General features: G+C 53.0%; 1 protein-coding gene and 1 long non-coding RNA gene across 4 annotated transcripts in view; one reads left to right on the top strand and one right to left on the bottom strand.

The window, feature by feature from the left end:
- Positions 1-5,132: 5,132 nt before the first annotated feature.
- POU3F3 (POU class 3 homeobox 3) lies at positions 5,133-8,188 on the bottom strand. The gene has a single exon (XM_026103151.2). The coding sequence runs from the start codon at positions 8,167-8,169 to the stop codon at positions 6,853-6,855; it is 1,317 nt and encodes a 438-aa protein (XP_025958936.2). The 5' UTR covers positions 8,170-8,188; the 3' UTR covers positions 5,133-6,852.
- Positions 8,189-11,416: 3,228 nt separating this feature from the next.
- The window catches only part of LOC112984952 (uncharacterized), a 38,990-nt gene continuing 29,422 nt past the window's right edge, over positions 11,417-20,984 (top strand). Inside the window, exons 1-2 of one of the 3 annotated variants that reach the window (XR_010386364.1) lie at positions 20,133-20,263; positions 20,800-20,899. This is a non-coding gene — a long non-coding RNA (uncharacterized LOC112984952). Of the gene's footprint in view, positions 11,555-20,132; positions 20,264-20,799; positions 20,900-20,984 lie in introns of those variants that run through there. The other 2 variants (XR_003259621.2, XR_010386362.1) reach the window with 2 other exon arrangements.

Raw genomic sequence — 20,984 nt, 5'->3', positions numbered from 1 at the left:
GTGCAGCTCGGACACAACTCCAAGGTCCCCTGCCCTTACCCTGTCGGAAAATCACATTCCTGAACCCAATCAACTTCTTAACGGGGCTTGGGTTTTTTTACACTTCATGCTTTATTTTAGCACTTTCAAGGAGGAGAAAAAAAAATGTGTGAGGGGGAGAAAGTTTGGCTTTAACCGTTTGCTGTTTAAAAAGCACCACGACAACCCCCCCCCCCCCCCCCGGCAGCAATGAAACCAAACCGCGGCCCCTGCAGCCCCTGTCCCAAAGCCGGCCTTCCCTGCGAGGGAGCTGAAGGCGCACAACAGCACACAAAAAGAGGCAGCTCCAACTATTAATAACAGCAGCCTATGCTGACTGCCGTGCCTAAAGGCTCCAGCCTGCGCTGTCCTGCCCTTCAGAGAGAGGCCTCCCTTCCTCCAAATGCTGCAGTGGAAGTCATCCCCGCCTGGAGACTTGAGGACTGGCAGGAAAGTTTTTGGTCCTACTAAAGACACATGCACACACACACACACATACACACACATATGCATATATATATATATATATATATATATATATTGCACGCACACATACACATACACACATATCTTTATATATAGATACATGTAGGTGTATTGCCTATGTATAAATAATCCTACCCATACACACAATCCTCCTGTAATGAGGTCATTCTCCCATATATACAAGACAGGGTATATGATGCCAGAATCCAACGCCAAGATCGCATCTCCATAGTCTTAACAGCGACAGAAAGCAAATGTTAGCAGGGGTGGGAATAAATTTTGGAGACAAACATCCAGCAAGGTGTCCCTGAAGGCACCCCCCCCGCCTTGCCCAGCCGAAGGCCCCGCTTGCTTCGTGCCAGGCAGAGCCATTGCAGCGTAAGGCCTCCTGCTCGAAAGCAAGGGGCAGCCACAGAGGGGAGCGGGGGTCCAAGCCGGGCGGGGGTTGCACCTCCAAGTTCCCGATTTCCCCCCCTCTCTTTCTGCAGCGAGGTTCGCCCCGCTTTCCTGCTGGTCGGCTGCAGATTAATTTTTCTCTCTGGCTCCGAACGTCTTAATGATTTCTGATTTCAGCAAACCGAAAATGGATGGGGGGAACGATACTCGAATGTGTGTCTCAAAAAGGTTTCGCTTTACAGCTATCAGTAGCACCAGGAGACAGCTCCATTAAAAAAGTAGTTTTCCACTGCTCTTGAAAAGCCGTTATTTTTTACATCGCTTTTAGGAAGATAGATTAACAAAACATCACATTTCAAGCCACTCTGATCTGTAATTAAATGGAGGAGCCGGTTTGTATTCTCCTATGGCTTTTACAGAAGTTGCAGTGATCCAAAGTCAGGTTGCTGTGTCAGAGTGGCATTTTTATTAATGAGAATACAAAAAGCTTGCATATTCTTAGCCCGGCTTGAATTTAGTTGCTAAGCAACCGCTGTATGGTAATTCATCCGCGAAATTTAAATCTTTGAGAAAGGATCTGCGTTTTGCTGAATGGTCGCCACGAGGAAAACAACTTGTGGGACCCGCGGCAGCTGCCGCCGCGGAGCCGCGCCGCCTGCCCGCGGCTCCCCGCCGGGCCGCCCGCCCGCCGGCTCCCGCCGCCGCCGCCCGGGCCGCCCCGCGGCCGCTCCCGCCCCGCCGGGCAGCGCGGCCCCGCCGCAGCCGCCGCGCGGGCCGCCGGCGCTGCGCGGCCCGCACCCGCTGCGGCCCCCGAGCGCGGGGGCGCTCCCGGCCCCGGCGGCCGCGCTGCGCCCCGACCCGACTCGACGGGGCGAGCGCTGGTGCCGGTGGCGGTGTGGCCGCGCAGGCGGCGGGACGCGGCTGCCCCGCGCGCGGCCCCCGGGGGCGCCGCCGCTGCTGCTCGCCGCCCCCGCTCCCGGCCCGGCCCGACGACGCGGCCCCGACGGCGCGGCCCCGGCGGCCGCCTCCGCGGCCCTCGCTGCTCCTTTGGCACCGGGGAGGACGGGAGCCGCGGCGGCTCTGCCCCCGCGCGGGGTTAACCCCTCAGCTTTTTGTCTCGCCAAAGACTGTCAGCCAAAAAAAAGCTCCCTACTGCTGTGTCATTGATACCACGGGGCCGCTCGCTTCCTTTCTTTCTCCTTTCTGCAACCTCCTATTGAAGACTGCACCCATTCAATTAGCTCAAACTGCAACTGAAAATAGTTATGGGGCAACTACCTATACGTATCTCCTCCGTTCATTGCCTCCATCCGACTGGCTACAGAAGACCAATTTCCTTCCAGTATCCTTAATCCTGGTCTTGCCAAAATCGGTCCCTGTCCCTAACTCACTCGCTCCACGCCTGCATCCGAGGCCAGGACTTGTTGCATCCCTTTTAGAGTTTGATTAATTACCCTGGAACTTAAGCAAACTAAACTACATGTGGCGAAGACGCTCATGCCTACAGTTTTGTCCTGAAGCCTGCCAGTTACAGATGCATTTTGATATTTACATGCAAATTAGAACAAATGTCTCTGCCCTTTAAAAAGGTATATCTGTATAAATATATAGAAGTATCAATTTTTCTTTAGCTTGAAGATGTTGATCATTTATTACAAAAATAAACGAATAAATACAACAATATATTGTTGCTTTCAACAGGATAAATATTTTACAAATATATAATTTAAAAAAACAAATTTAATTGTTAAAATTATTTAAAATATTACACTTATTGATAAAATTATCAATAGTATATACTGCATTTCATATTAGAACCAATTATTCTCTAAACGTTCCATTTAAAACCATTCATACAAAACAAGTTATGAGCATTGTAATGTGCAAACACGAGTCACTACATTAAAGCATAAGGATTTTTTTAAAGATCACTTCAGATATGAACCGCTGTGTTTATAAAAACCAAGGTAGAACTCTTTGCTAAATTCCGGAAAATATGCGGGTCAACAGCAGTGAGATAACTATTTTAAATACACCTGAAAATGATTTATTGTGTACAGACTAGACGAGGGAAGGATGGGAGGTGAGTGAGAAGACTAGGGCGTAGCAGAGGACGGCAGGATATGAAAATGTAAACTATAAATTATCACATCTCGGGATTACCCAGACCGACCAAACACAACTTTTGTAAAACATTTGGCTTTCCTTTAGGCAGAAAGAAATAAAACAAAAAAGAGTAAGGAAAATGGTGCCGACTCAGTTACCAAGCACAGAACACTGATATTATAAATGAATACAATTACTAAATTCATTAAGAGATCTGGCGATATATAACAATATTTTCATTATTTACACGTGTAACAATATAACCCTTAACGCAAAACTTCTCAGTTATTATCTACTTCTCGTTATCTCATAGACTCGCAACCCTGAAATTCCTAAATACATTCAAAGGATTCAGTTTCTCGGGGAGGAGGGGGAGCGACCACGGCCTCACTTTTTGTGCATAATAAGTACACAGAATGGGCGCATTTTGCAAGTCTCTACAACCAAATGTTACTCCTCTAGCCTAAAAAACAGCTTTTCTGACACAGAAAACCGCAAAGATTGCCTTTTAATAGAAAACAGTGTGAAGCCTAATGTTAGCTCTTTGTTGCCATCCAAATCCAGTAACCAAATACCACTAAGAAATTTAAATAGACCTTCTCCATGTCAAATAAACCACTGCCCTTCATGTGTGAAAAATAGGATTCCTTCTCACGTGTTAACAGTATCCACCGCGTAAAAACAAACCCCCTGCTCCTAACCTGCAAGTCCATTCTCCGCTTTCAGCTACATGGAGCCAAATCGAGGAAGCCTTTCCCCTTCCAAACTGCAAAATTAGCGAGAAGCTTTTGCTTAAAACCAACAGAAGACGTAACGTCTTTCACGCTTTCGGGTTTTCTTTTTCTTCCCCCCTTTCCTCCTCCCCCCCACCCCCACCCCCGGTAGCCTGGTCTTTCGGATTTCACAAATCAAAACGACGGTGATATTTACTACGATCTGGCGCTAAAATACTGCATCCCCGTACACGGCTCTCGGGGTGGGTTTGATTTATGAAAGTGACACAGGGCCTATCTGCAAGGAAGAAATGTTTGTTGTTTCTACAGCAGTTTTCTGGGTTTTTAACCCCTGCGTCAATATCACATAGAGAAGCGAGAAGAGGAGGGAGGGGAGGATGCCGGGGGGGGGGGGGGGGGAGAGAGAGAAGGGTGAGGAAGGAGCCGCGGACTAGATGGATCAATAAAAGAAAATCTTATTCTCCAGCACACTATTAGTGGGGGCAGGTTGAGGCGTTAGATGCAGCTACCTAGTTCCCACAACGTCCCCCGGCTCGAAATGAAGAGAGTTGAAACGGTCATTCACTCGTCTGTATATTGCAATAAATTCAGCAGATAAACATGACAGCCTAGCTAGTGCATCTATTGGCATCTCCAACGTTACTAACACACACGGTTGTTTGCAAAGAAGGTATGGCAGCACTACTGCAGAGGGAAGGAGAAACTACGCTACACCACTTCACACCCCACAGAAAAAGCCTATAACAACAACAACAGCAGCAACAGCAGCAACAGCAACAACAGAAATGGTGAACTACGCGGACCGTACGTAGGATGCGGAAAGTAATATTTCTATATAACCTTTGGGGGAAAAGAGTACCTTCTCCTTAAATTATAAAGATAAATTAAATACAAATATTTATACAGACATAAAATGCGTCAAAATAATTTATAGTTCAACCCCCCCCCCCGCCCCAATCCGTAGTTTGAAAAGAGCGAAAACAAGACTGAACTTTCTGAAACATCACTGCTTTCAGTATCGGCCATTAATTATCAGTTGATACGCTCAGGCATCTCCTGCACTGAAGTGCAATCCTAAATTAAAACGATACAACCCTTTCTTGGAGAATGTGGCCTTTTATTATCTCTGCTCTCGCCTTACTTTCCCATGACACGGGGTCCCTGTATTGATGAAAAACGCTATGGAAATTTGCTCTGGATACGGATTGATAGCGAGTGAGTATTGTGCTAGGGATAAGCTAACAGCATGAATACCGGACCGCTGCACTTCCAGGGACCACAAGCGGTGTGCAGAAAGCAGGTCGGACTTCGTTAATGCTATCGCTTCAGTATTTGCAATATTTCCTTCAGACAACTTTTTCGACACAGTGTTTATGCATCAGACACAGACTATTTCATTCTAACAAATTTATTTTCTCAATCAGCTCTTACGGAATCACTACTCAAATTAAATTACAATCAAATTATCACATCAAAAGATACCCTTATTACCTAACAACTGTCCATATTTTCATTTCATTTTGATTTGTGCTCGTCTGAAAAAAACACGTAATACAAGATCTGGGGAAAAAATAAATTACCGTTTTGCAGCAGTTCATAGGTATTCTGAATAAAATATTAAAAGAAGTCATTTAATGAAAATATAAAGCAAATTTTTTTTAGATCAACAACGGATCTAACAATTCTATATTGCCGTCTTTTTGAAAAGTCTGTTTATTAAAACCTACCAAAAACACTGCTTGGAAATGGCAGTATTATATAATCACATCCACAGCACCCATTCAATCAAAGTTGGCAACGGATTTAGGAGAGGAGAAGTTCAGATAAGTGCAGCTGCAGATGCTCAGTCCTTCTAAATCCCTTTATCTGAATCAGTCCAGAAATAAAAAATAAAAATATTAATAAAAAAAATATTAGCAGTGGATTTTTTTTATGACTCTTCCATGATGATTGGCAGCCGTCAGGAGCAGGACTTTGACAGCCCTAAATTATTTCCCTTTCTCTCGCTGGTTCCCTTAATTCATGCAAAGTCCTTCTACAGAGCTCGAACTTTAGGGACCAACAACCTCTCCTTCTCCCCCCCTCCCCGGCGTCCGTCCCTCCCCCCCTTTCTCCTCAGGGTCAGCTTTCGGTGTGCGGGCATCTATTTCCATATTTTTGTTCTATAGCTATACCTATATATATAGATAAATATATATATATGTATTTGCTTCCCTATGCAGTCTGCTTGTTTTTAGTGCTGTGTGCATATTTTTTTTTCCTGGGGAAAAAAAAGTGGCCCTTTTCATTTTGCAGAATACAGAGATATATAGATATGCATGTTTTCAGAGTGGATGTCTACCGTGCACCAAAATTGTGTGGTTTGGCCAAGAAAAACAGGGTGCTGGAATGCAGCAGGCACCCTGTGATTAACCAGATTATTTTGCTTCTGCTTCCCTTTTTTTTTTTTTTTGGATTGCTCCCATTCAAAAAAAACAAACAAAAAAAAGGCGGGGGGGAGGAAAGAGAGAGAGAGAGAGGGAAAGGAGAAAAAAGTTTCCGTGATTCATAGAAGAGAGCCCTTTTGGGGACAGGGGGGAGAGTGCGGGGGGAGGAGGGGAGAGAAGAGGTGCAGGCATCAGTGCTGTTCACCGCTGCAAGAGGGGGCCAATTCGGAGAAAAATAGAAAATCAAAATAAAAAAAGAAAACCAAAACCAGAAACAAAAACACCCAACCACCCCCTCTTCCCACAAACGACCCCCCGACACATCTGCAGTTTTGGTGCATTACGCATCTCCACCCCGTTCCCCCAACACAGTATCAAACGCTATCGCTCGGATCGCCCTCATCCACTGCTCCCTACCGGCATCGCTCTTATATATATATAGATGCACGCGTCTATCCATATATATATAAACACAAGCAGTCTGAACGAGCCTGGATCTCGCGTGTGTGTGTGTGCGCGCGCGTGTGTGTGTGTGTGAGCGCAAGCGTGTGCGCGGCGCTGCCGGTGCCGGTGCCAGCGGCGGTGCCGGAGCCGGAGCCGGCGGCGGTGCCGGTGCCGGAGCCGGAGCCGGTGCCGGTGCCGGTGCCGGCGCCGCTGGCCCCGCCGCCCCCTTGCCGCCGCGCCTCTCACTGCACGCTCGTCTGCAGTCCGTGGTGAGGCGGCGGCGTGTCGGAGTTGACGGTGCCGACCTGGGAGTAGACATCGTCGGGGGTCTGCTGCTGGATCCCCGGGGGGGTCATCCTTTTCTCTTTCTGCCTCCGATTGCAAAACCAAACCCTGACCACCTCCTTCTCCAGCTGCAGGCTGTCCGCTAGGTTCGTAATCTCCTGGGCGGAGGGCTTGGGGCATTTCAGAAAGTGGCTCTCCAAGGCCCCCTTGACACTCACCTCGATAGAGGTCCTCTTCTTCCTCTTCCTGCCCTGGGCGGCGATCTTGTCGATGCTGGTGGGGCTGCCCGTGGAGGAGTCGGCTTCCTCCAGCCACTTGTTCAACAAAGGCTTCAGCTTGCACATGTTCTTGAAGCTGAGCTGCAGGGCCTCGAAGCGGCAGATGGTGGTCTGCGAGAAGACGTTGCCGTAGAGGGTGCCCAGAGCCAGCCCCACGTCGGCCTGCGTGAAGCCCAGCTTTATCCGCCGCTGCTTGAACTGCTTGGCGAACTGCTCCAGGTCGTCGGAGGTCGGCGTGTCCTCGTCCGAGTGCGGGTCGTGGCTGTTGACGGCGCCGTGGTGCGGCGGGTGGTGCGGGTGCTGGTGGTGGTGGTGGTGGTGGTGGCCGGGGTGCTCGCCCAGCTCCGGCGTGTCGCCGCGCACCAGCCCCGGGTGCACCAGGCTCTGCCCGCCGGGGGGGGGGCTCAGCATGCCGTTCACCGTGAAGCCGCCGGGCTGCGAGTAGATGAGCGACTGCTGCTGCTGCTGCCCGCCGGCCATGGAGGGCAGGTGCGCGGCCGTGGTGGCGCCCCAGGCCGCCGGGTGCCCCTGGTGCGGCGGGCCCAGGTGCGGCGGCCGGTGGTGCAGCGCCGCGCCCGAGTGCAGGTCGTCGCGCCCGCCGCCGCCCTTCACGTCGGGCGGCGGCGGCGGCTGCTGCGGGCTGCCCGTCATGCCCACGGGGCTGCCGGACCACGGCGAGCCGGCCTCGGCGGCGGCGGCGGCGGCGGCGGCGGCGGCGGCGGCGGCGTGGGGCAGGGCCGTCACCCACTGGTGGGCATGGCTCAGCATATGGCCGCCGTTGCTGGCGGCCATGGCGCCCGGCATGAAGTCGCTCTGGACCATCTTGGCCGCCGGGTCGCCGCGGTAGCCGCCCGCCACCGAGGTGACGGCCACGCTGCCGGGCTGCATGCCGCCGCCGCCGCCGCCGCCGCCGCCGCCCGAGTCCGAGTGCACGATGGAGCCGGCCGCCAGGATGCCGCTGCCGGGCAGGTACGGGTTGGAGGTGGCCGCGGCCATCCCGCGCCCGCCGCCCGCCGCCCGCCGCCGGGGCCGCCGGGGCCGCCGCGCCGCCGGGGCCGCCGCGCCGCCGCGAGCGCCCGCGCCCGGGGCCGCTGCCGGCGCCGGGGCCGCTGCCGCCGGGGCCGGGGCCGCTGCCGGGGCCGCTGCCGGGGCCGCCGCCGCCCGCGCCGCCGCCGCCGCCTTCCCAGCCTCGCCGCCGGGCGCCGGGCTTCACCTGCTAGCGCTCCGCGGCGCGCTCCGCTCCGCGCCTGCTGCCTCCGCTGCGCTGCGCCGCGCTCCGCGGCCGGGCTCTCCGCTGAGCGTCCGCTTTTCCTCCCCTCGCCTCCTTCTTTTTTTTTTTTTCTTCCCTCTCTCCTTTTTTTTCGAGAGGAAACAAAAATTAATGCATACGCTCTCTCGCTCCTGCCTCCGCCGCCTTCTCGCCCCAGTCCGCTGCTCGCACGGAGGAAGCCAAACAAAGGCTAAAAAGCGAAAAAGAGGGGGGGGGGGATCGAAAAGCCCCCGGTCCTTCTCCCCTCCGCTCCCCTAGGAGTACATCTCCACCTCGCAGCCTTCCCCTCTCAGAGCGAAACTTTTCCTCGTCTTCGTCCTTTAAGGCTTTGTGTGCGGGTCAGTTTTCCTCCTCTCTCTCTCTCCCTCTGTCTCTCTCCTCAGCTCCTCGGTCTCCTTTCGCTCTTTTATTTGCAAGTTTTGTTGGTGTCCTAAGAAAACTTCCTGTGATGATGATGGTGGTGATGGTGGTGATGATGCATTTCTCAAAGTTGTGCTGTTGCTGGAGCACTTTGTCCCCTTTGAAACAAGAGTCCTGCCGGAGCCTTCTTGCTAGAGTCACGGTCTGGATAAGACATTTTTTCTCCCTACCTTTCCTTTAGGCGGTTGGAAAAAAAAAAAAAAAGTCAGGAGGAAAAAAAAAGGCAAAAAGTTGAAATTTCTCGTTACCTCGCGAATTGTTTCTCTTTCCCTCTCTCTCTCCCGCTCACTGTCTCTTTTTTTTGGTGTTTGTTTTGCTTTTTATTTTAATTCCAGCAGTTGGTCGAGGGAGGAGGTGGAGGAGGAGTGCCGCGGTTGGCGAGGTGTGCGTATGTGTGTGTGCATATATGGTATCCTTTATACACTCACTCCAGCGGGCAAGTCGGGCTGCCGCGCTCGCGGCGCGCACTGGCGGTGCCGGAGTCCCGCCGCTCCGCTCTCCCCGCCTCCCGCGCCGGGGCCGTGCCCGCGTCCGCGCCCGCGCCCGCGCCCGCGCCCGCGCCGTCCCGCCCTCCCTCGCCGCGCGGGGCCGGCCGCCGTCTGCCCGCCGCCGCCGCCGCGCACCGCCACCACCCCGGCCCCGCCACGAGGAAGCCGGCCGCCGCCGCCGCCGCCCATTGGCTGCCCGCGGCGTGACGGGCAGCGCCGCCACCGCCGGCTCCCGCCGCGCGGCCCCCCTTCCGGCCGTTCCGATTGGCTGCTTTTTAATTTAGGCAGCGCGGCGTCGGCGGTGGAACGCGCCCCCCTCCCTGCCTCCCCCTCCCTCCTCCTCCTCCCCCCCCCCCTCCCGTCCGTCCCTCCCCCCTCACGTCTTAACTCTTCACGCCCGGCGCATAAATCTCGGAGTTACCCCGGCGCGCCGCACCTCGGCCGAGCGGCCGCGGGGGGGGGCGGATATAACAATAACAACAACAATAACGCCCGAACGGGAGGGGGCGGAGATGGCACTTTTTATTATTTCATTGCACACCCCCCCCCCGGCCTGCCCGCTCCCCGGCTGCGCGCCTTGCCGGCACCGGAGTTCCCCCCACACCGCGCCTCCCTCGGTTCGCCCCGGAGGCTCCCGGAGCGGGAATGGCCGGGCCCGGTCCATGTATCCGTCCGTCCGTCCGTCCGTCCCCCGCGCCCGCCCCGTCCTCCTTTGTCTGCCCCCCCTGGGCCCCCGGCCGCCAGCAGCCGCCGCCGGGGCCGCGCCGTCGGCGAGGGAGGCAGAGGGGAGCCGGGAGCCGTGTTTGCCCTGGGACGGGCCGCGGCGGCCCGCGGGAAGCCGGCCCCATCGCATGAAACGCTTTATTATTCCTCGTCCAGCGGAAAGAGTTAAGGGGGGCGGGGGAAGGCGAGCGAGGGAGAGGGAGAGATGCGCCCAAGCGGAAATGCTGCACACAGGCAACCTCAGTGAACCACGAAAAAAGAGAAAGTGGCAACAAAAACAAGGGCAAATTGAGCGCTCCTCGGGGATTTCCAGCGAAATCGCACAATTCGGACATTCAGGGCACGCGGCGCGCCGTCCACGCGTGCCGCCCCGCGCGCGCGCCCGCGCCCGCGCCCGCGCAGAGAGACAGGCGCGGGGCCGCCGCCACTCCGCGCTGCCCCGCGCTGCCGAGCGGGAGACGTCTGGCGGCGGGGCGCGGCGAGGCGCTGCCGCTCGCGGCGCGGCCGGCGCGGCCGGGGCCGGGGCAGCGCCGGCGGGCTGCGAGCGCTGGCTGCAGCCTGGCAGGGTTTGTTTAGGACTAGGTCCAGCGCTGGCTCGCACGGTGAAAAGATACTATCTTCGGCGGGTTTAGAAAAAACATTAATGTGAAGTATACAGATCTGAAGGGCAATGGTAACTAAACTCTAAACATAACGATTTTTTTTGTTCCCGCGCGTCCTCCAAAGGTTTCTTTTTTATATATAAAAGATCTAACACAGATTTCATTGAATAAATCTGAGATCTCCAGGTGCAGACGTTTGAATAGTCAGTGCCAGAACCCCATGTTTTCCTTTCCAGCCGATTTTGCTTGGATCAGGCTCAAAAACCGAGTGAGTCTCGTGGTTTTGTTTACACTGAATGGGGAGGATAGGAACGGTGCCATGGGGCCGTCTTTCATTAATATACAGTGAGGATTTTGTCTAAATTACTGCTATGAATTTCACAGTACACGCTTTCAAAAGCCGTCTCAGGTGGCCTGATGAAACGTGATAGCGCCTCTGCAAACAGATCTACTTTCTTAATAAAAAAAAAAAAAGGAAGGGGGGAAGAAATCCCCCCAAAATAAAAAAAAATGTACACCCTCATAACAGCAACAACAAAAAATAAAGCTCGAGCTGGAATAATGTCTTTTATTAAAAAAAAAAAACTTAGTACCCCAACTCTTCCCACCCCCTCCCTTGCAGAGTGTGATTGTTTTGTCTGGAAAAAAATCCAAAGTATAACAAGGGGAGAACAGTTAGTGCTGATTTTCATTTGCATAAATTTTCATATATTTTGGTGAAAATAATAGACTAGTGGAGAGCGGGGCTTAGTGGAGTCAGTGCAAAGGAAAATCTTAACATGGATCGTTTCGCTGGAGTTGAGAACATGATTTCCCCCCCCGTCACCTTATTAAAATCAAAAATTAAAAAAAATCTCTAAATCCTGGAAGTATGATCGGTAAGTGTTTTACATTTTTTATCTACTTTTGTTTTCTTTAAAGTCTTCTGAATATATGTTTTCAAAAGCTTAGGACAAGACAGGGAAACCCATGGCAACTGTCTGGAAGGAAACAAGCTTAAAAAAGGGAAAGGGAAAGGGGAAAAAAATCCCACCAGCAACAAAAAACACCTTAGTGAAATATTACATAAAAAGCGTGGATTCATTCCAAAGCTCAAGGCAGCAGAGCAATTCTTCAGTGCTGGAAAGTCTTTCTGGTTACTACTTCACTTTTCTGGGCACTGTTAATTATTGTAACACTAGGACTCGTGGCGGCGGGGAGGGGGGGTGGGAGAGGGGAAAAAAAAGGAAAGCTCTCGAAAATATTGCGGATTTTTCGAGGAGGGCAGAGGCGGAGATGCAGGCTGCTTTCAAGCGCTTCTTCAGGAGAGTCGCCCGGCGGGCGGGGAGGGGGCGCGGCGGGAGCAGCGGGCGCGAAGGGGCCGGGGCCGGGGCCGGGGCCGCGCCAGGGTGACCCGGGCACCTGCTGGCACTGCCGGTGCGGAGCGGAGCGGCGCGGCGCGGGGGGAGGCAGAGGAAGATGCGGAGCGGCGGTGCACGCAGAGGGTTAATATTGTAACTAGGGAACAGACGGTTAAGCACAACATCTAGAGCTCTGTAGTGAAAGTCCATCAGAAAGAGCATAATCAATCAAAACTAACCAGGACATCCCTTCGTTTTATTCTCCAAGGAGGTTGGGGCTTGGGGATTGCAGACCAGATTTCACTTTGCTTCTCTCTCCTGACGGTCCCTCTTGTCTCTGGGTCCTCTTTCCCTGAATTCCGCCTAACTGAGAGGTGTAGGCTAATGGTCTGAAACTCTTTTGCAGCGTTTGGGTCAGTGCGATAAATAATGTGATAAATAATGTAGGGTGAAATTAGTAGGCCAGATACCGCTCCTGAAAACTTTACCGAGGCTTAAATATCCCATTACGTGGCTTTCATTTATTTTAATTTTGCGGTGTTATTTGCATAATTTCCCCCCCACCCCCACCCCTGCTGCTGCTCTTTTGGACACACGATAGCTCGCGATCATTGCAGTTTCCTAGAATTAGTTACTTCTTTGGAAACGGTCGATAGTCAAATCAATAAAATGGCTTGTAAAACTAGGGAGGTATAGGTTTCAATCTGGGGGGAGAAGAATCGCTCATTTTCCACTTCTTGTTGACGTGCCCAGCGTCTCTTTTGACTGGGGTTAACTCTGTGTGCTCCATTGGAACAGATGCCGTATAGAGCTGCTCCCTCAAGATCATTTGTTTCCTTGATGGGGGAACATTTCTGAGCAGAACATATTGGTTGCCATAGAGAAAGAAATAAAAGGAAGAACACTAGTCACATTAAGCTATATGTTTGTGCACTGGGCTTTAGATAAAAGGACCCTAGTTCAGCCAAAGAGAACGGAGCCAAACCAGAGCTTCTGAGCTTCACTAAAACTAGCTTTATTTTGTTGTGGACTTTTACAGTTGAAACATATAAGCTAATTTTATTGGCTGTCGTTAATTTTATACGCCACGGCTTGCTGAGCAGAATAAACTTTGGGAGCGCGCCGGCGGGGCGCGGGCGGGCGGCAGGGGGCGCCCTGGCGCCCTTCGGCGGCGCGGACGGCGCGGAGCGGGGCGCGGAGAGGGGCGCGGGCGGCGCCCTGCCCTCCGCAACCGCGGCGCCCGCCCCGGGCCCTGCCCCGCGCAGCGCCGTGGGGCGGAGGGCCCGAAGGGACCCGGGCCGGGGGCGGGAGGTGCCCCGAAAGTCGGGGCAAGGCGGGCCGAGGGGGTCCAGAGGCCGCCCTCAAAGTTTCCCAGGTGGTGCGAAGCTGCCGGCGGACCCGAGGCCTGCGCGGGGGTGAAATGAGCTAATTAAACACGGGCACGGGCGCCCCGGCGCAGGGTAACCTGAGGTGCCACACGGCTTTTTGTCCAAATAAGGCGATTAAGCCTCTGGAGATGCAATAAAACGACTCGGGTTTTTTTAGATCATTTAATATTTAATTGCCGTATTAAACTTGCAAAAGTAGGCTTTTTTTCTTTTTTCTTTCTTTCTTTCTTTTTTTTTTTTTTTTTACGAGCTGGCCACTCCCTCCCCTCCCTGACTTCTCTATCTGCGAAAACGACTGGCAAAGCCGGCGCCAGGCTCGCCCCCACCTACCCGCCCTGCCCGCGCCGTGCGCCACCCGGGCTGAGGTTGTCGCCGTGCGGGACACTCGCAGGCGTTCAACCCAACCAAAGGCAACAGCAGCGACAGCGGCGACAACTTAGCTCAGGATCAGCTTTCTGTCCCTTTGCAAACACGCGCAGTCCCAGCCCATAAGCCCAGGCGCCTACTTCTTTTAGACCTTTCCTAGGTGGTTGCAGGAGGGATACAAGGGAGGAATTTATTTATTTTTATTTTTTGGTCATATTACTGGTAAGCACGGCTGCTTTTTCTCCTCCCCCGGCCCACCGGTCCGTACGGAGCGGGCACAGCCAGGCAGGGACTGCGGCACCAGCAAAAACACCTGTACGCGAAAGCCCCCTGGAGCCTTCGGGGGGGGGGGGGGGGGGGGCGAAGCGGCGGCGGGCCCGCAGCGCCGCGGCCCCGCCAGGGGCTGGAAGCCACTTTGTTCCCCCCGCGCTGGAGCCCCAGCAGTTTCCCTGCTACTGGGAAAGTTTAATTCCTTGCCTCCATAAAGGAAAGACCAATTGGAGCCCTGGAAATCACACAGCCCATAAAAATGATAGACCCTGGCAAGATGAACTCTCCCTGCTTAAAACGCTAACGCAAAAAAAAAAAAAAAAAAAAGAAAGAAAAAAGAAAAAAAAGTAGGCAAGGAGAGAAAACGACCTACAGGAATACAGAATTTTTTTCTCCTTTTCATCTAAAATGTTCGTGGGTCTTCATTTGGAAAACGGAGGCAAAGCTTAGCGTGTACTGCCCGTGCGGGGAAAATGGTTCAGATATTTACATGAACAAAACTTTCCACCTACTGCATTTGGCGAAATAAGCAATAGCAATATTCCAGACTAGTAAAACACATTTCCAGAGTGCAATTCTCATCAGAAACGTGGTCACTTAGTGTAGACTTGCCGTAGTTTAGCAAACATTGCCCTCACATCTGAGTGTGCGTTTTTGCACTTGAAGAGCCCAGCAATGTGCGGATCCCGAGGCAGTGCATTCACCCCCAGATTTCCTCTGCTTTCTCCTCCCCTCCCCGGCCTCCAAATGTAACTCACATTATATTTTAAGCAAAATAAGAGTTAGTAGTCTAGCTCCCCTGCCTTATACCTGCGCTAGCTATTCACAGCAGACTTCGGGGGGAATAAAAGCGAGTAGAAAAGCTAACGCTAAAACAAGCAACAAGTTAATTCGGCAAGAACTTACTTTCCTTGCTGCCCTTGAAAAAATACCATTCGGATATGATTATCAGATTTATGCCTGAAGTGGCACGATAATTGTAACACTACTACAGAGACCTTTTTTTCCCCTCCCTCTTACTAAATGTCTATTTTGTCCAAATGTACGCCTGTGTAAAATGGATGTATAAATGATATTGTCACGGAGGTAGGGAAAATAAAGTGGATGTTTACTGTATTTAGTATTCATTTACTTATAGTGGGAAATGATTAGGTATCTACTAATATAACCGTGGAGACCAACTGCCTAATTAGCGTCTACAAATTAAAATGTTAAACATAAAGACATATTCCGTATACAGTATGCTATATGTAAAACATATTCCTGCATAATACAGCAGTCAGCTGAAACGTTAAGTTGACTGGGTTCCAGATATGTAGCATTCTTGGCTAACGTGATTTGCTCTATGTTTTTCAAGCTTACCCATACTGTAGTTCATAGTTCTTATGACCATGTTGATAGCTGCACTAGGAATATTACACTAACCAATCTGGAGAAAATAGGAAAATATACATATTACTTTTAAAGGCTTACAATAATAACGATAAACATAATAGGCAGGCTGATCATTTATCCATACCTTTTATTATGAAGGCTTCCCTCTCAACCTTATTTATTGCGTTGAGCATAACAAAGCCTTTCGGGTTCTGTAATAAACTAGAACAATAATACAGAATTACACATGCAAACCAAGATAGGTTTAAAATAGAGGTCTTTTCTTTCCCAGCTGCATAATTCTGATATTACCCAACGTGTTGTGCTCAGGGCTCACCTCACACGTACCGTAATGAAAGTTGCCAAATGAATGGAACAATCTATCTGTTGACTTGAGCTCAAGGTAGACACATTGCATATGATAGAAATCTAATGTTCCCACCGACGTTAAAATCATAGGGATATATAGTTACAGTCCAGCTCCTTGAACATGTAGATTTTTATTTATAAGACTAATGTGCATGTAGCAACATAAAAAGGGGATTTACAAGTTAGAGTCTTTTTAAAAGACTGTGAAAACCTTAGCCCCGCTTTTATTAGACATGATATCATTCTGATTTGCGTGCTTGCCATCTCAATAGCGTTTCACATGTGAAAAAAAAAAGAAAGAAAGATCCATATGCATTACATAGATTTTCTTTTACACGCATAAGGGCTGGCAGTCTCTTAGTGGATAAGAGGGTGAATAATTGTGGTACACCAGAAAACAGTTCGTGTAGTTTGGCAGCTTTGTTTTTTTATTATTAGATTTTTTGACATTTGAACTTGTCTATTGTCTGAGGAGCTCAGTGCAGATTGCAGTAGGTCAACCTTAAGGCTGCTCTTTTTGGCATTGCACACAAACATGCACACGCTGTCTGTTCGTCCCTCGCGAATGCAGCAGCTACAGTTTTACTGTGCATTTTTTAGAATGCATATATATTTATATTTATTTAATCCGCTTGGGGTTTTCATGGTCGTGTGGTTAGTTCGTGAGTGTGTTCATTTTGCGCCGGTTCCTCCAATCTCTGTATTTTCCTGATGTTGGATACTTTTAAGCGCTCAGCCGCTTTTACAGCAGTATAATTCCAGCGCCACGATATTTGATGAAAGGGACTTCAGTAGCCCTGGGATTAAATGACATATTTCCCCGCAGCTTCACTCAACTCTATCATGACTCCTACAGTCAAAAGTTAACATTATTCATCATGTCCTCGCGTTTATTCCTTCCTCCCCCCTCCACATCCAGCCCCGCCATCCGACTTCTTCAGAAACCTCCTGCTGCCCGCGGGAGCCGGGCGGGGGGGGGACGCGGACGGGGGGGCCCCGAGGCGGCGGCCGGAGCCTCGCGGGGAGCGCGGCGCGCTCCCGCCGCTGCTCCCGCGGGCGCGGAGCGAGCCGCCGCCCCGGCGCGCGCCCGCCCCGGCGGCGCGCCCGGCGGGAGGGCCACCGCCGGCAGCGCGGGTGCGAAATGGGAATTGGGGGGCGGTGGGGAGGAGCGGGGGAACGGGGAAAGCGGGTCGAGGCCGGGTGGGAAAGTCGGGTTGCGCTCGGAAAATGGAGAGCGCGTCTGAGGAACTTTTCCCCGGAGTGATCCGCGCCTCTTCCTCCTCCTCCTGCTTCGCTGTTGCGGTTGTTGTTGTTGTTGTTGTTTTAAACCAAGCCTCATCCCTCAGCTGCCTCGGTGCACGGATTCAGGCCGCACAGCAGCCCATCTAGCAGGCTTCCGTTTAAATATATATGCATCCACATATAAGCGCATATATACGTCCGTATATATGTATATGCAGACACACATATGCCGGCATGCGCACACACACGCACGTCTAGATCCCCCCCTTCCCTTTCCTCCCCCCTTTCTCCTTTAACACGCGCCTGATAACGCGTTTAAGGCTTGTTATTTGAACTCTCAGATCAGCATGCAGAAATGTAATTGCATCGTTTTTCATCAGGAAAGAAAAGAAGGAGGAAGGGGGGGAGGAAGCTCCCCCCACCCCCCCGCAGACACCCAGAGCCCTGTAATCGCTGAGTCACCGCATTGGGGTCACCGGGTAAACACGAGTGGGAGGGGAGCATCTTATCGAAAACCCTGGCGCAAACCGCATCGCTCCTCGTCTCCGGCTGGCGCTCCCTCCCCTCCTCCTCCTCCTCCTGGGTTTATCAGTCCAGACTTCGAGCAAAGTGGCCGAAGTGCAGGCAGGGCCCTCCTTTGTCACTGGGTGTCCTCGGGTGCATTGGGACCTGCTGTGTCCTGGCGGGGGAGGAAATAAAGCACTGAACCACCATTTCAGCTGCCCATGGTGGGCTTCATTCTGGGGGGAGAGGAAGAGGAGAAGGAGGCAGGGGGATACACCGGCCAGTTCACCTAGAGGTGTAAAGAAAGGGAAAGCATGTTGATCTCTGATCTTGGTATGTTTATTCCTCCAGACCTGTCTAAACGCTATTGTTCCTGCCAGCCTGTGACACAGCCAGAACGGGCAGTGGGGGTGGAACAAAGCTGATAAAAAAAAAGAAAAGGAAAAAAAAATCAACTCCCAAAGGCGGAGGAATAGTTTCTTCTCTTTCATCTAAAAATTTATGTAACCACACTTTCTGTTTCAGGCTGTTTCCCGGTCCCCCCACTCCCTCTCCCCTTTCTGGGCTGAGTGGAGTGCCTGCTTGTGATTCACTTACTGGGGCCCCTGGTCGAGAAGCAGGTGCCTGCAGGTACGGGCCACCGAGCCGCTCGCAGTGACAAAGCTTCTTGGGCCCCTAGCTCTGGTGGATTGAACGAGCAGACTTGAAATCGGTTTGCAGCAAGGCCTGCAGTGGGAAACAAAGAGGCAGAGACGTTGGGAGACCAAGGAGAGCCTGAAATACAGAGAGGCATTGAGCTTCCCAGGGATGCTTCAGCTTCTCAGTGGGGAACAGAGCAGGAGCCTTTTTGGGCTGGCTCGGTGCAGATGAGGGCTGGACTGTACAGCCCACACTGAATCAGAGGCGCTGTGTGCAAATGAATAAGAGTGCACATTGTTTTGAAATGCCACTATTGTCTTTGGGGTAGGGGGAGGAGGTGGTTATATTTTACATGTGTGTGTGTGTGTGTGTGTGTGTGTGTGTGTGTGTGTCTGTGCTTTCTAAAGGTGAGTGCAGATTGCAATAGTTGCTGCTCTGTTTTTGTTTGTCAAACAGGGCCTTTCTCTTGGGAGAGGGGCATGTGGCGGATCCCAGCCCAGGATTACATTAATCAAAGCATTATTTCCCCAGGGATGCTCAGCACAAATGATAGTAAATCCTAATAAAATTGGATCGCCGAGAAATTGAACGCTTAAAGTAATCTGCTCTGCCTGATAAAAACTTCACATTTATAAGATATTATGCATCCCCATCCCCAAACACCTTAGCTATCATCACTACATGCATGTTATTATACTTGTTTTGGTAGTAGAGAAATCACTGTCCAGTTTAACAGGCCCACCACTATGGAATATATGTGTGTGTGCTTATAAACCCATGCACACGTACGGAGTCACAGAACAAGCTAAAAGCTGAATGCACATAGCAATGATGACTATGGTTGATATTATAAGGACTTGGGATACCCCACCTCTGCTGTGGCAGGTGTTGTACAAGGCTGGGACAAGGTCACGTATGTGGTTATGTGCCAGTACTGGTACTGTAACCTTGCCTGGGGACTTTGTTTTCTCTCCTTTTTACCAGTGCTCACCATGGGCCACCGTGACGGCACCTGCGATCCCATCTAGAAACAACTTTGCTTTTTAATGCTAACACCATGCGGTTGGTGGGGAAGTGAAAAAATAGGTGGACATGGACGCTTGAAGCTGAGTTTAGAGAGCCTCGGAGGGGATGAGTTTCAGAGGAAAACTGCCTGGGACCAAGAGGGCATAGGTGAAAGAAGGGAAGAGTTTCCTGGGCGGGTTATTTTGCCTTGGGAGCGCAGCGTGCTGCCCCTTCGCACCAGGCCTCGCCTGGGGTCAGCGAAGGCCTGGGGTGGCCGCTGGCAACTTGCTAACTTCAGAGTCTCCGTCTCAGCTACTTCCTCTCTGCAGAAGGAAAGTTTGTTTATAATTGCAGCCGTAGGACATTACAGTAGGCTCAAAGAGACCTACTGTCCAGAGCTAAGGGGGAAAAAAAAATTGCTTCCCCCTCTTCCTCCCCCTAAAAGCCCGATGCGCTTCAAAATGTGAAAGGGGCAGAAGGCATTCGCACTCACCCAGCTGAAACTCTTTGAAAGGCTGCGAGTTTCCCCTGCAGTGACAAATGCCGATCATTCCTCCCACCCTGCCCTCCCTCGCCGTCGGGGCAGCCCGCCCGGTCGCGGCACCCCTGCGCCCCCGCCGCCCCGCGGCAGCCCCCCCGCCGGAGCTCCCACGGCAGAGCCGCGGTGGCTGGTCCCTTCGCCTCGCGTGGGGCTTCCCTGCCCTGCCCCGGCCCCGGGGGCTTGCGTGGGGCGGCCGCGGGGCGGCTGCTCTGCCTGCGGGGGGCTGCGCCCGCCTGGAGGCGGGGGGAGCAGGGGGGGCTGAGCTTCCCCCCCCCCCAGTCCCGAAATGACGCAGCCCCTGCCCCAGCATCCTCTCCCGTTTGGGCTGGCTCCATTTCAGGAGCTCCCCCCCACCTTCTTCCCAGCCTTCCTCCTTCCTCCTCCTCCTCGCCTCACCGTCACTCTCAAACACCCCCCCCCCCCGCGCGCTCCCCCGCCCCCCCCGCCCCCCTCCGCCGCCCCAAACTCCTTCCTCAGGACCGTGGGATGCTGGCGAGCCCTGGTGCGAGCTGCCGGTCTCCATTTCCAAGCGGGGAGCCGCCGGGAGCGGTGAGGCAGCCCGCGGGAGGGGGCCGGCGCGGGCCGCGCTGGGGGCGCCGGGGGGGGCGAGGGAGGCAGCGAGGGGGCGGCCCGCACCCGCGCACGCACCCGCGCGCACACACACACACACACACACACACACACACACACACACACACACACACACACACACACACAACCCCAGGGAGGGGGCAGCCCCCGCGCCCCGCCCGCCCCTGCCCGCCGCCGACGCAGCGCAGCGGCGGCCCCGCTCCGCGCCGCTCCGCGCCCCCCTCCACGCCAGCGGCGGCGCCCCCCCGACGGGGCTCCCGTCCCCTCTGCCCCCGCGCCGCGCTTGCCCCCTCCACCCCCCCGGCGTGTGCGGTGCGCACGGGCGCGCACCTATTTACCCCTCGGCTGGCGATGCCGCTCCCCCCCTTTCCCTTTTCCTAAAAAAAAGAAAAACCCCCGACCCCCAAAATAATAATTAGCATTCCGTTTGGCATCCCCGTTTGAATCCCCCCCTCCCCTTGCACTCCTTTTAACACCCCTCCCCGCTTCGTCAGGCCCTTCTCCCCCGCCCCGCATCCCGGGTGCAACCGGATCACAAAAATCAAAGCTGAGTGCGTTTTACCCCAGTTGTCTTCCTCTGAGCACACTCACAAGGTAGGTAGGTACCATCGTGGGATAATGCGCTCCCACTCCCCATGTGCTCAGGAAGGTGGCTTCCTCCCCTCTCCGCTTTTCTGTC

The sequence above is a fragment of the Dromaius novaehollandiae genome, chromosome 1 (genome assembly GCF_036370855.1).
Source record: "Dromaius novaehollandiae isolate bDroNov1 chromosome 1, bDroNov1.hap1, whole genome shotgun sequence".
Taxonomy (NCBI): domain Eukaryota; kingdom Metazoa; phylum Chordata; class Aves; order Casuariiformes; family Dromaiidae; genus Dromaius; species Dromaius novaehollandiae.
The sequence above is the reverse complement of the archived record's forward strand: the minus strand, read 5'-3'. Positions and strand labels throughout refer to the sequence as shown.

Excerpts from the sequence above, each read along its gene's own strand:
- POU3F3 (XM_026103151.2), bottom strand. The coding sequence starts at position 8,169 with ATGGCCGCGGCCACCTCCAACCCGTACCTGCCCGGCAGCGGCATCCTG.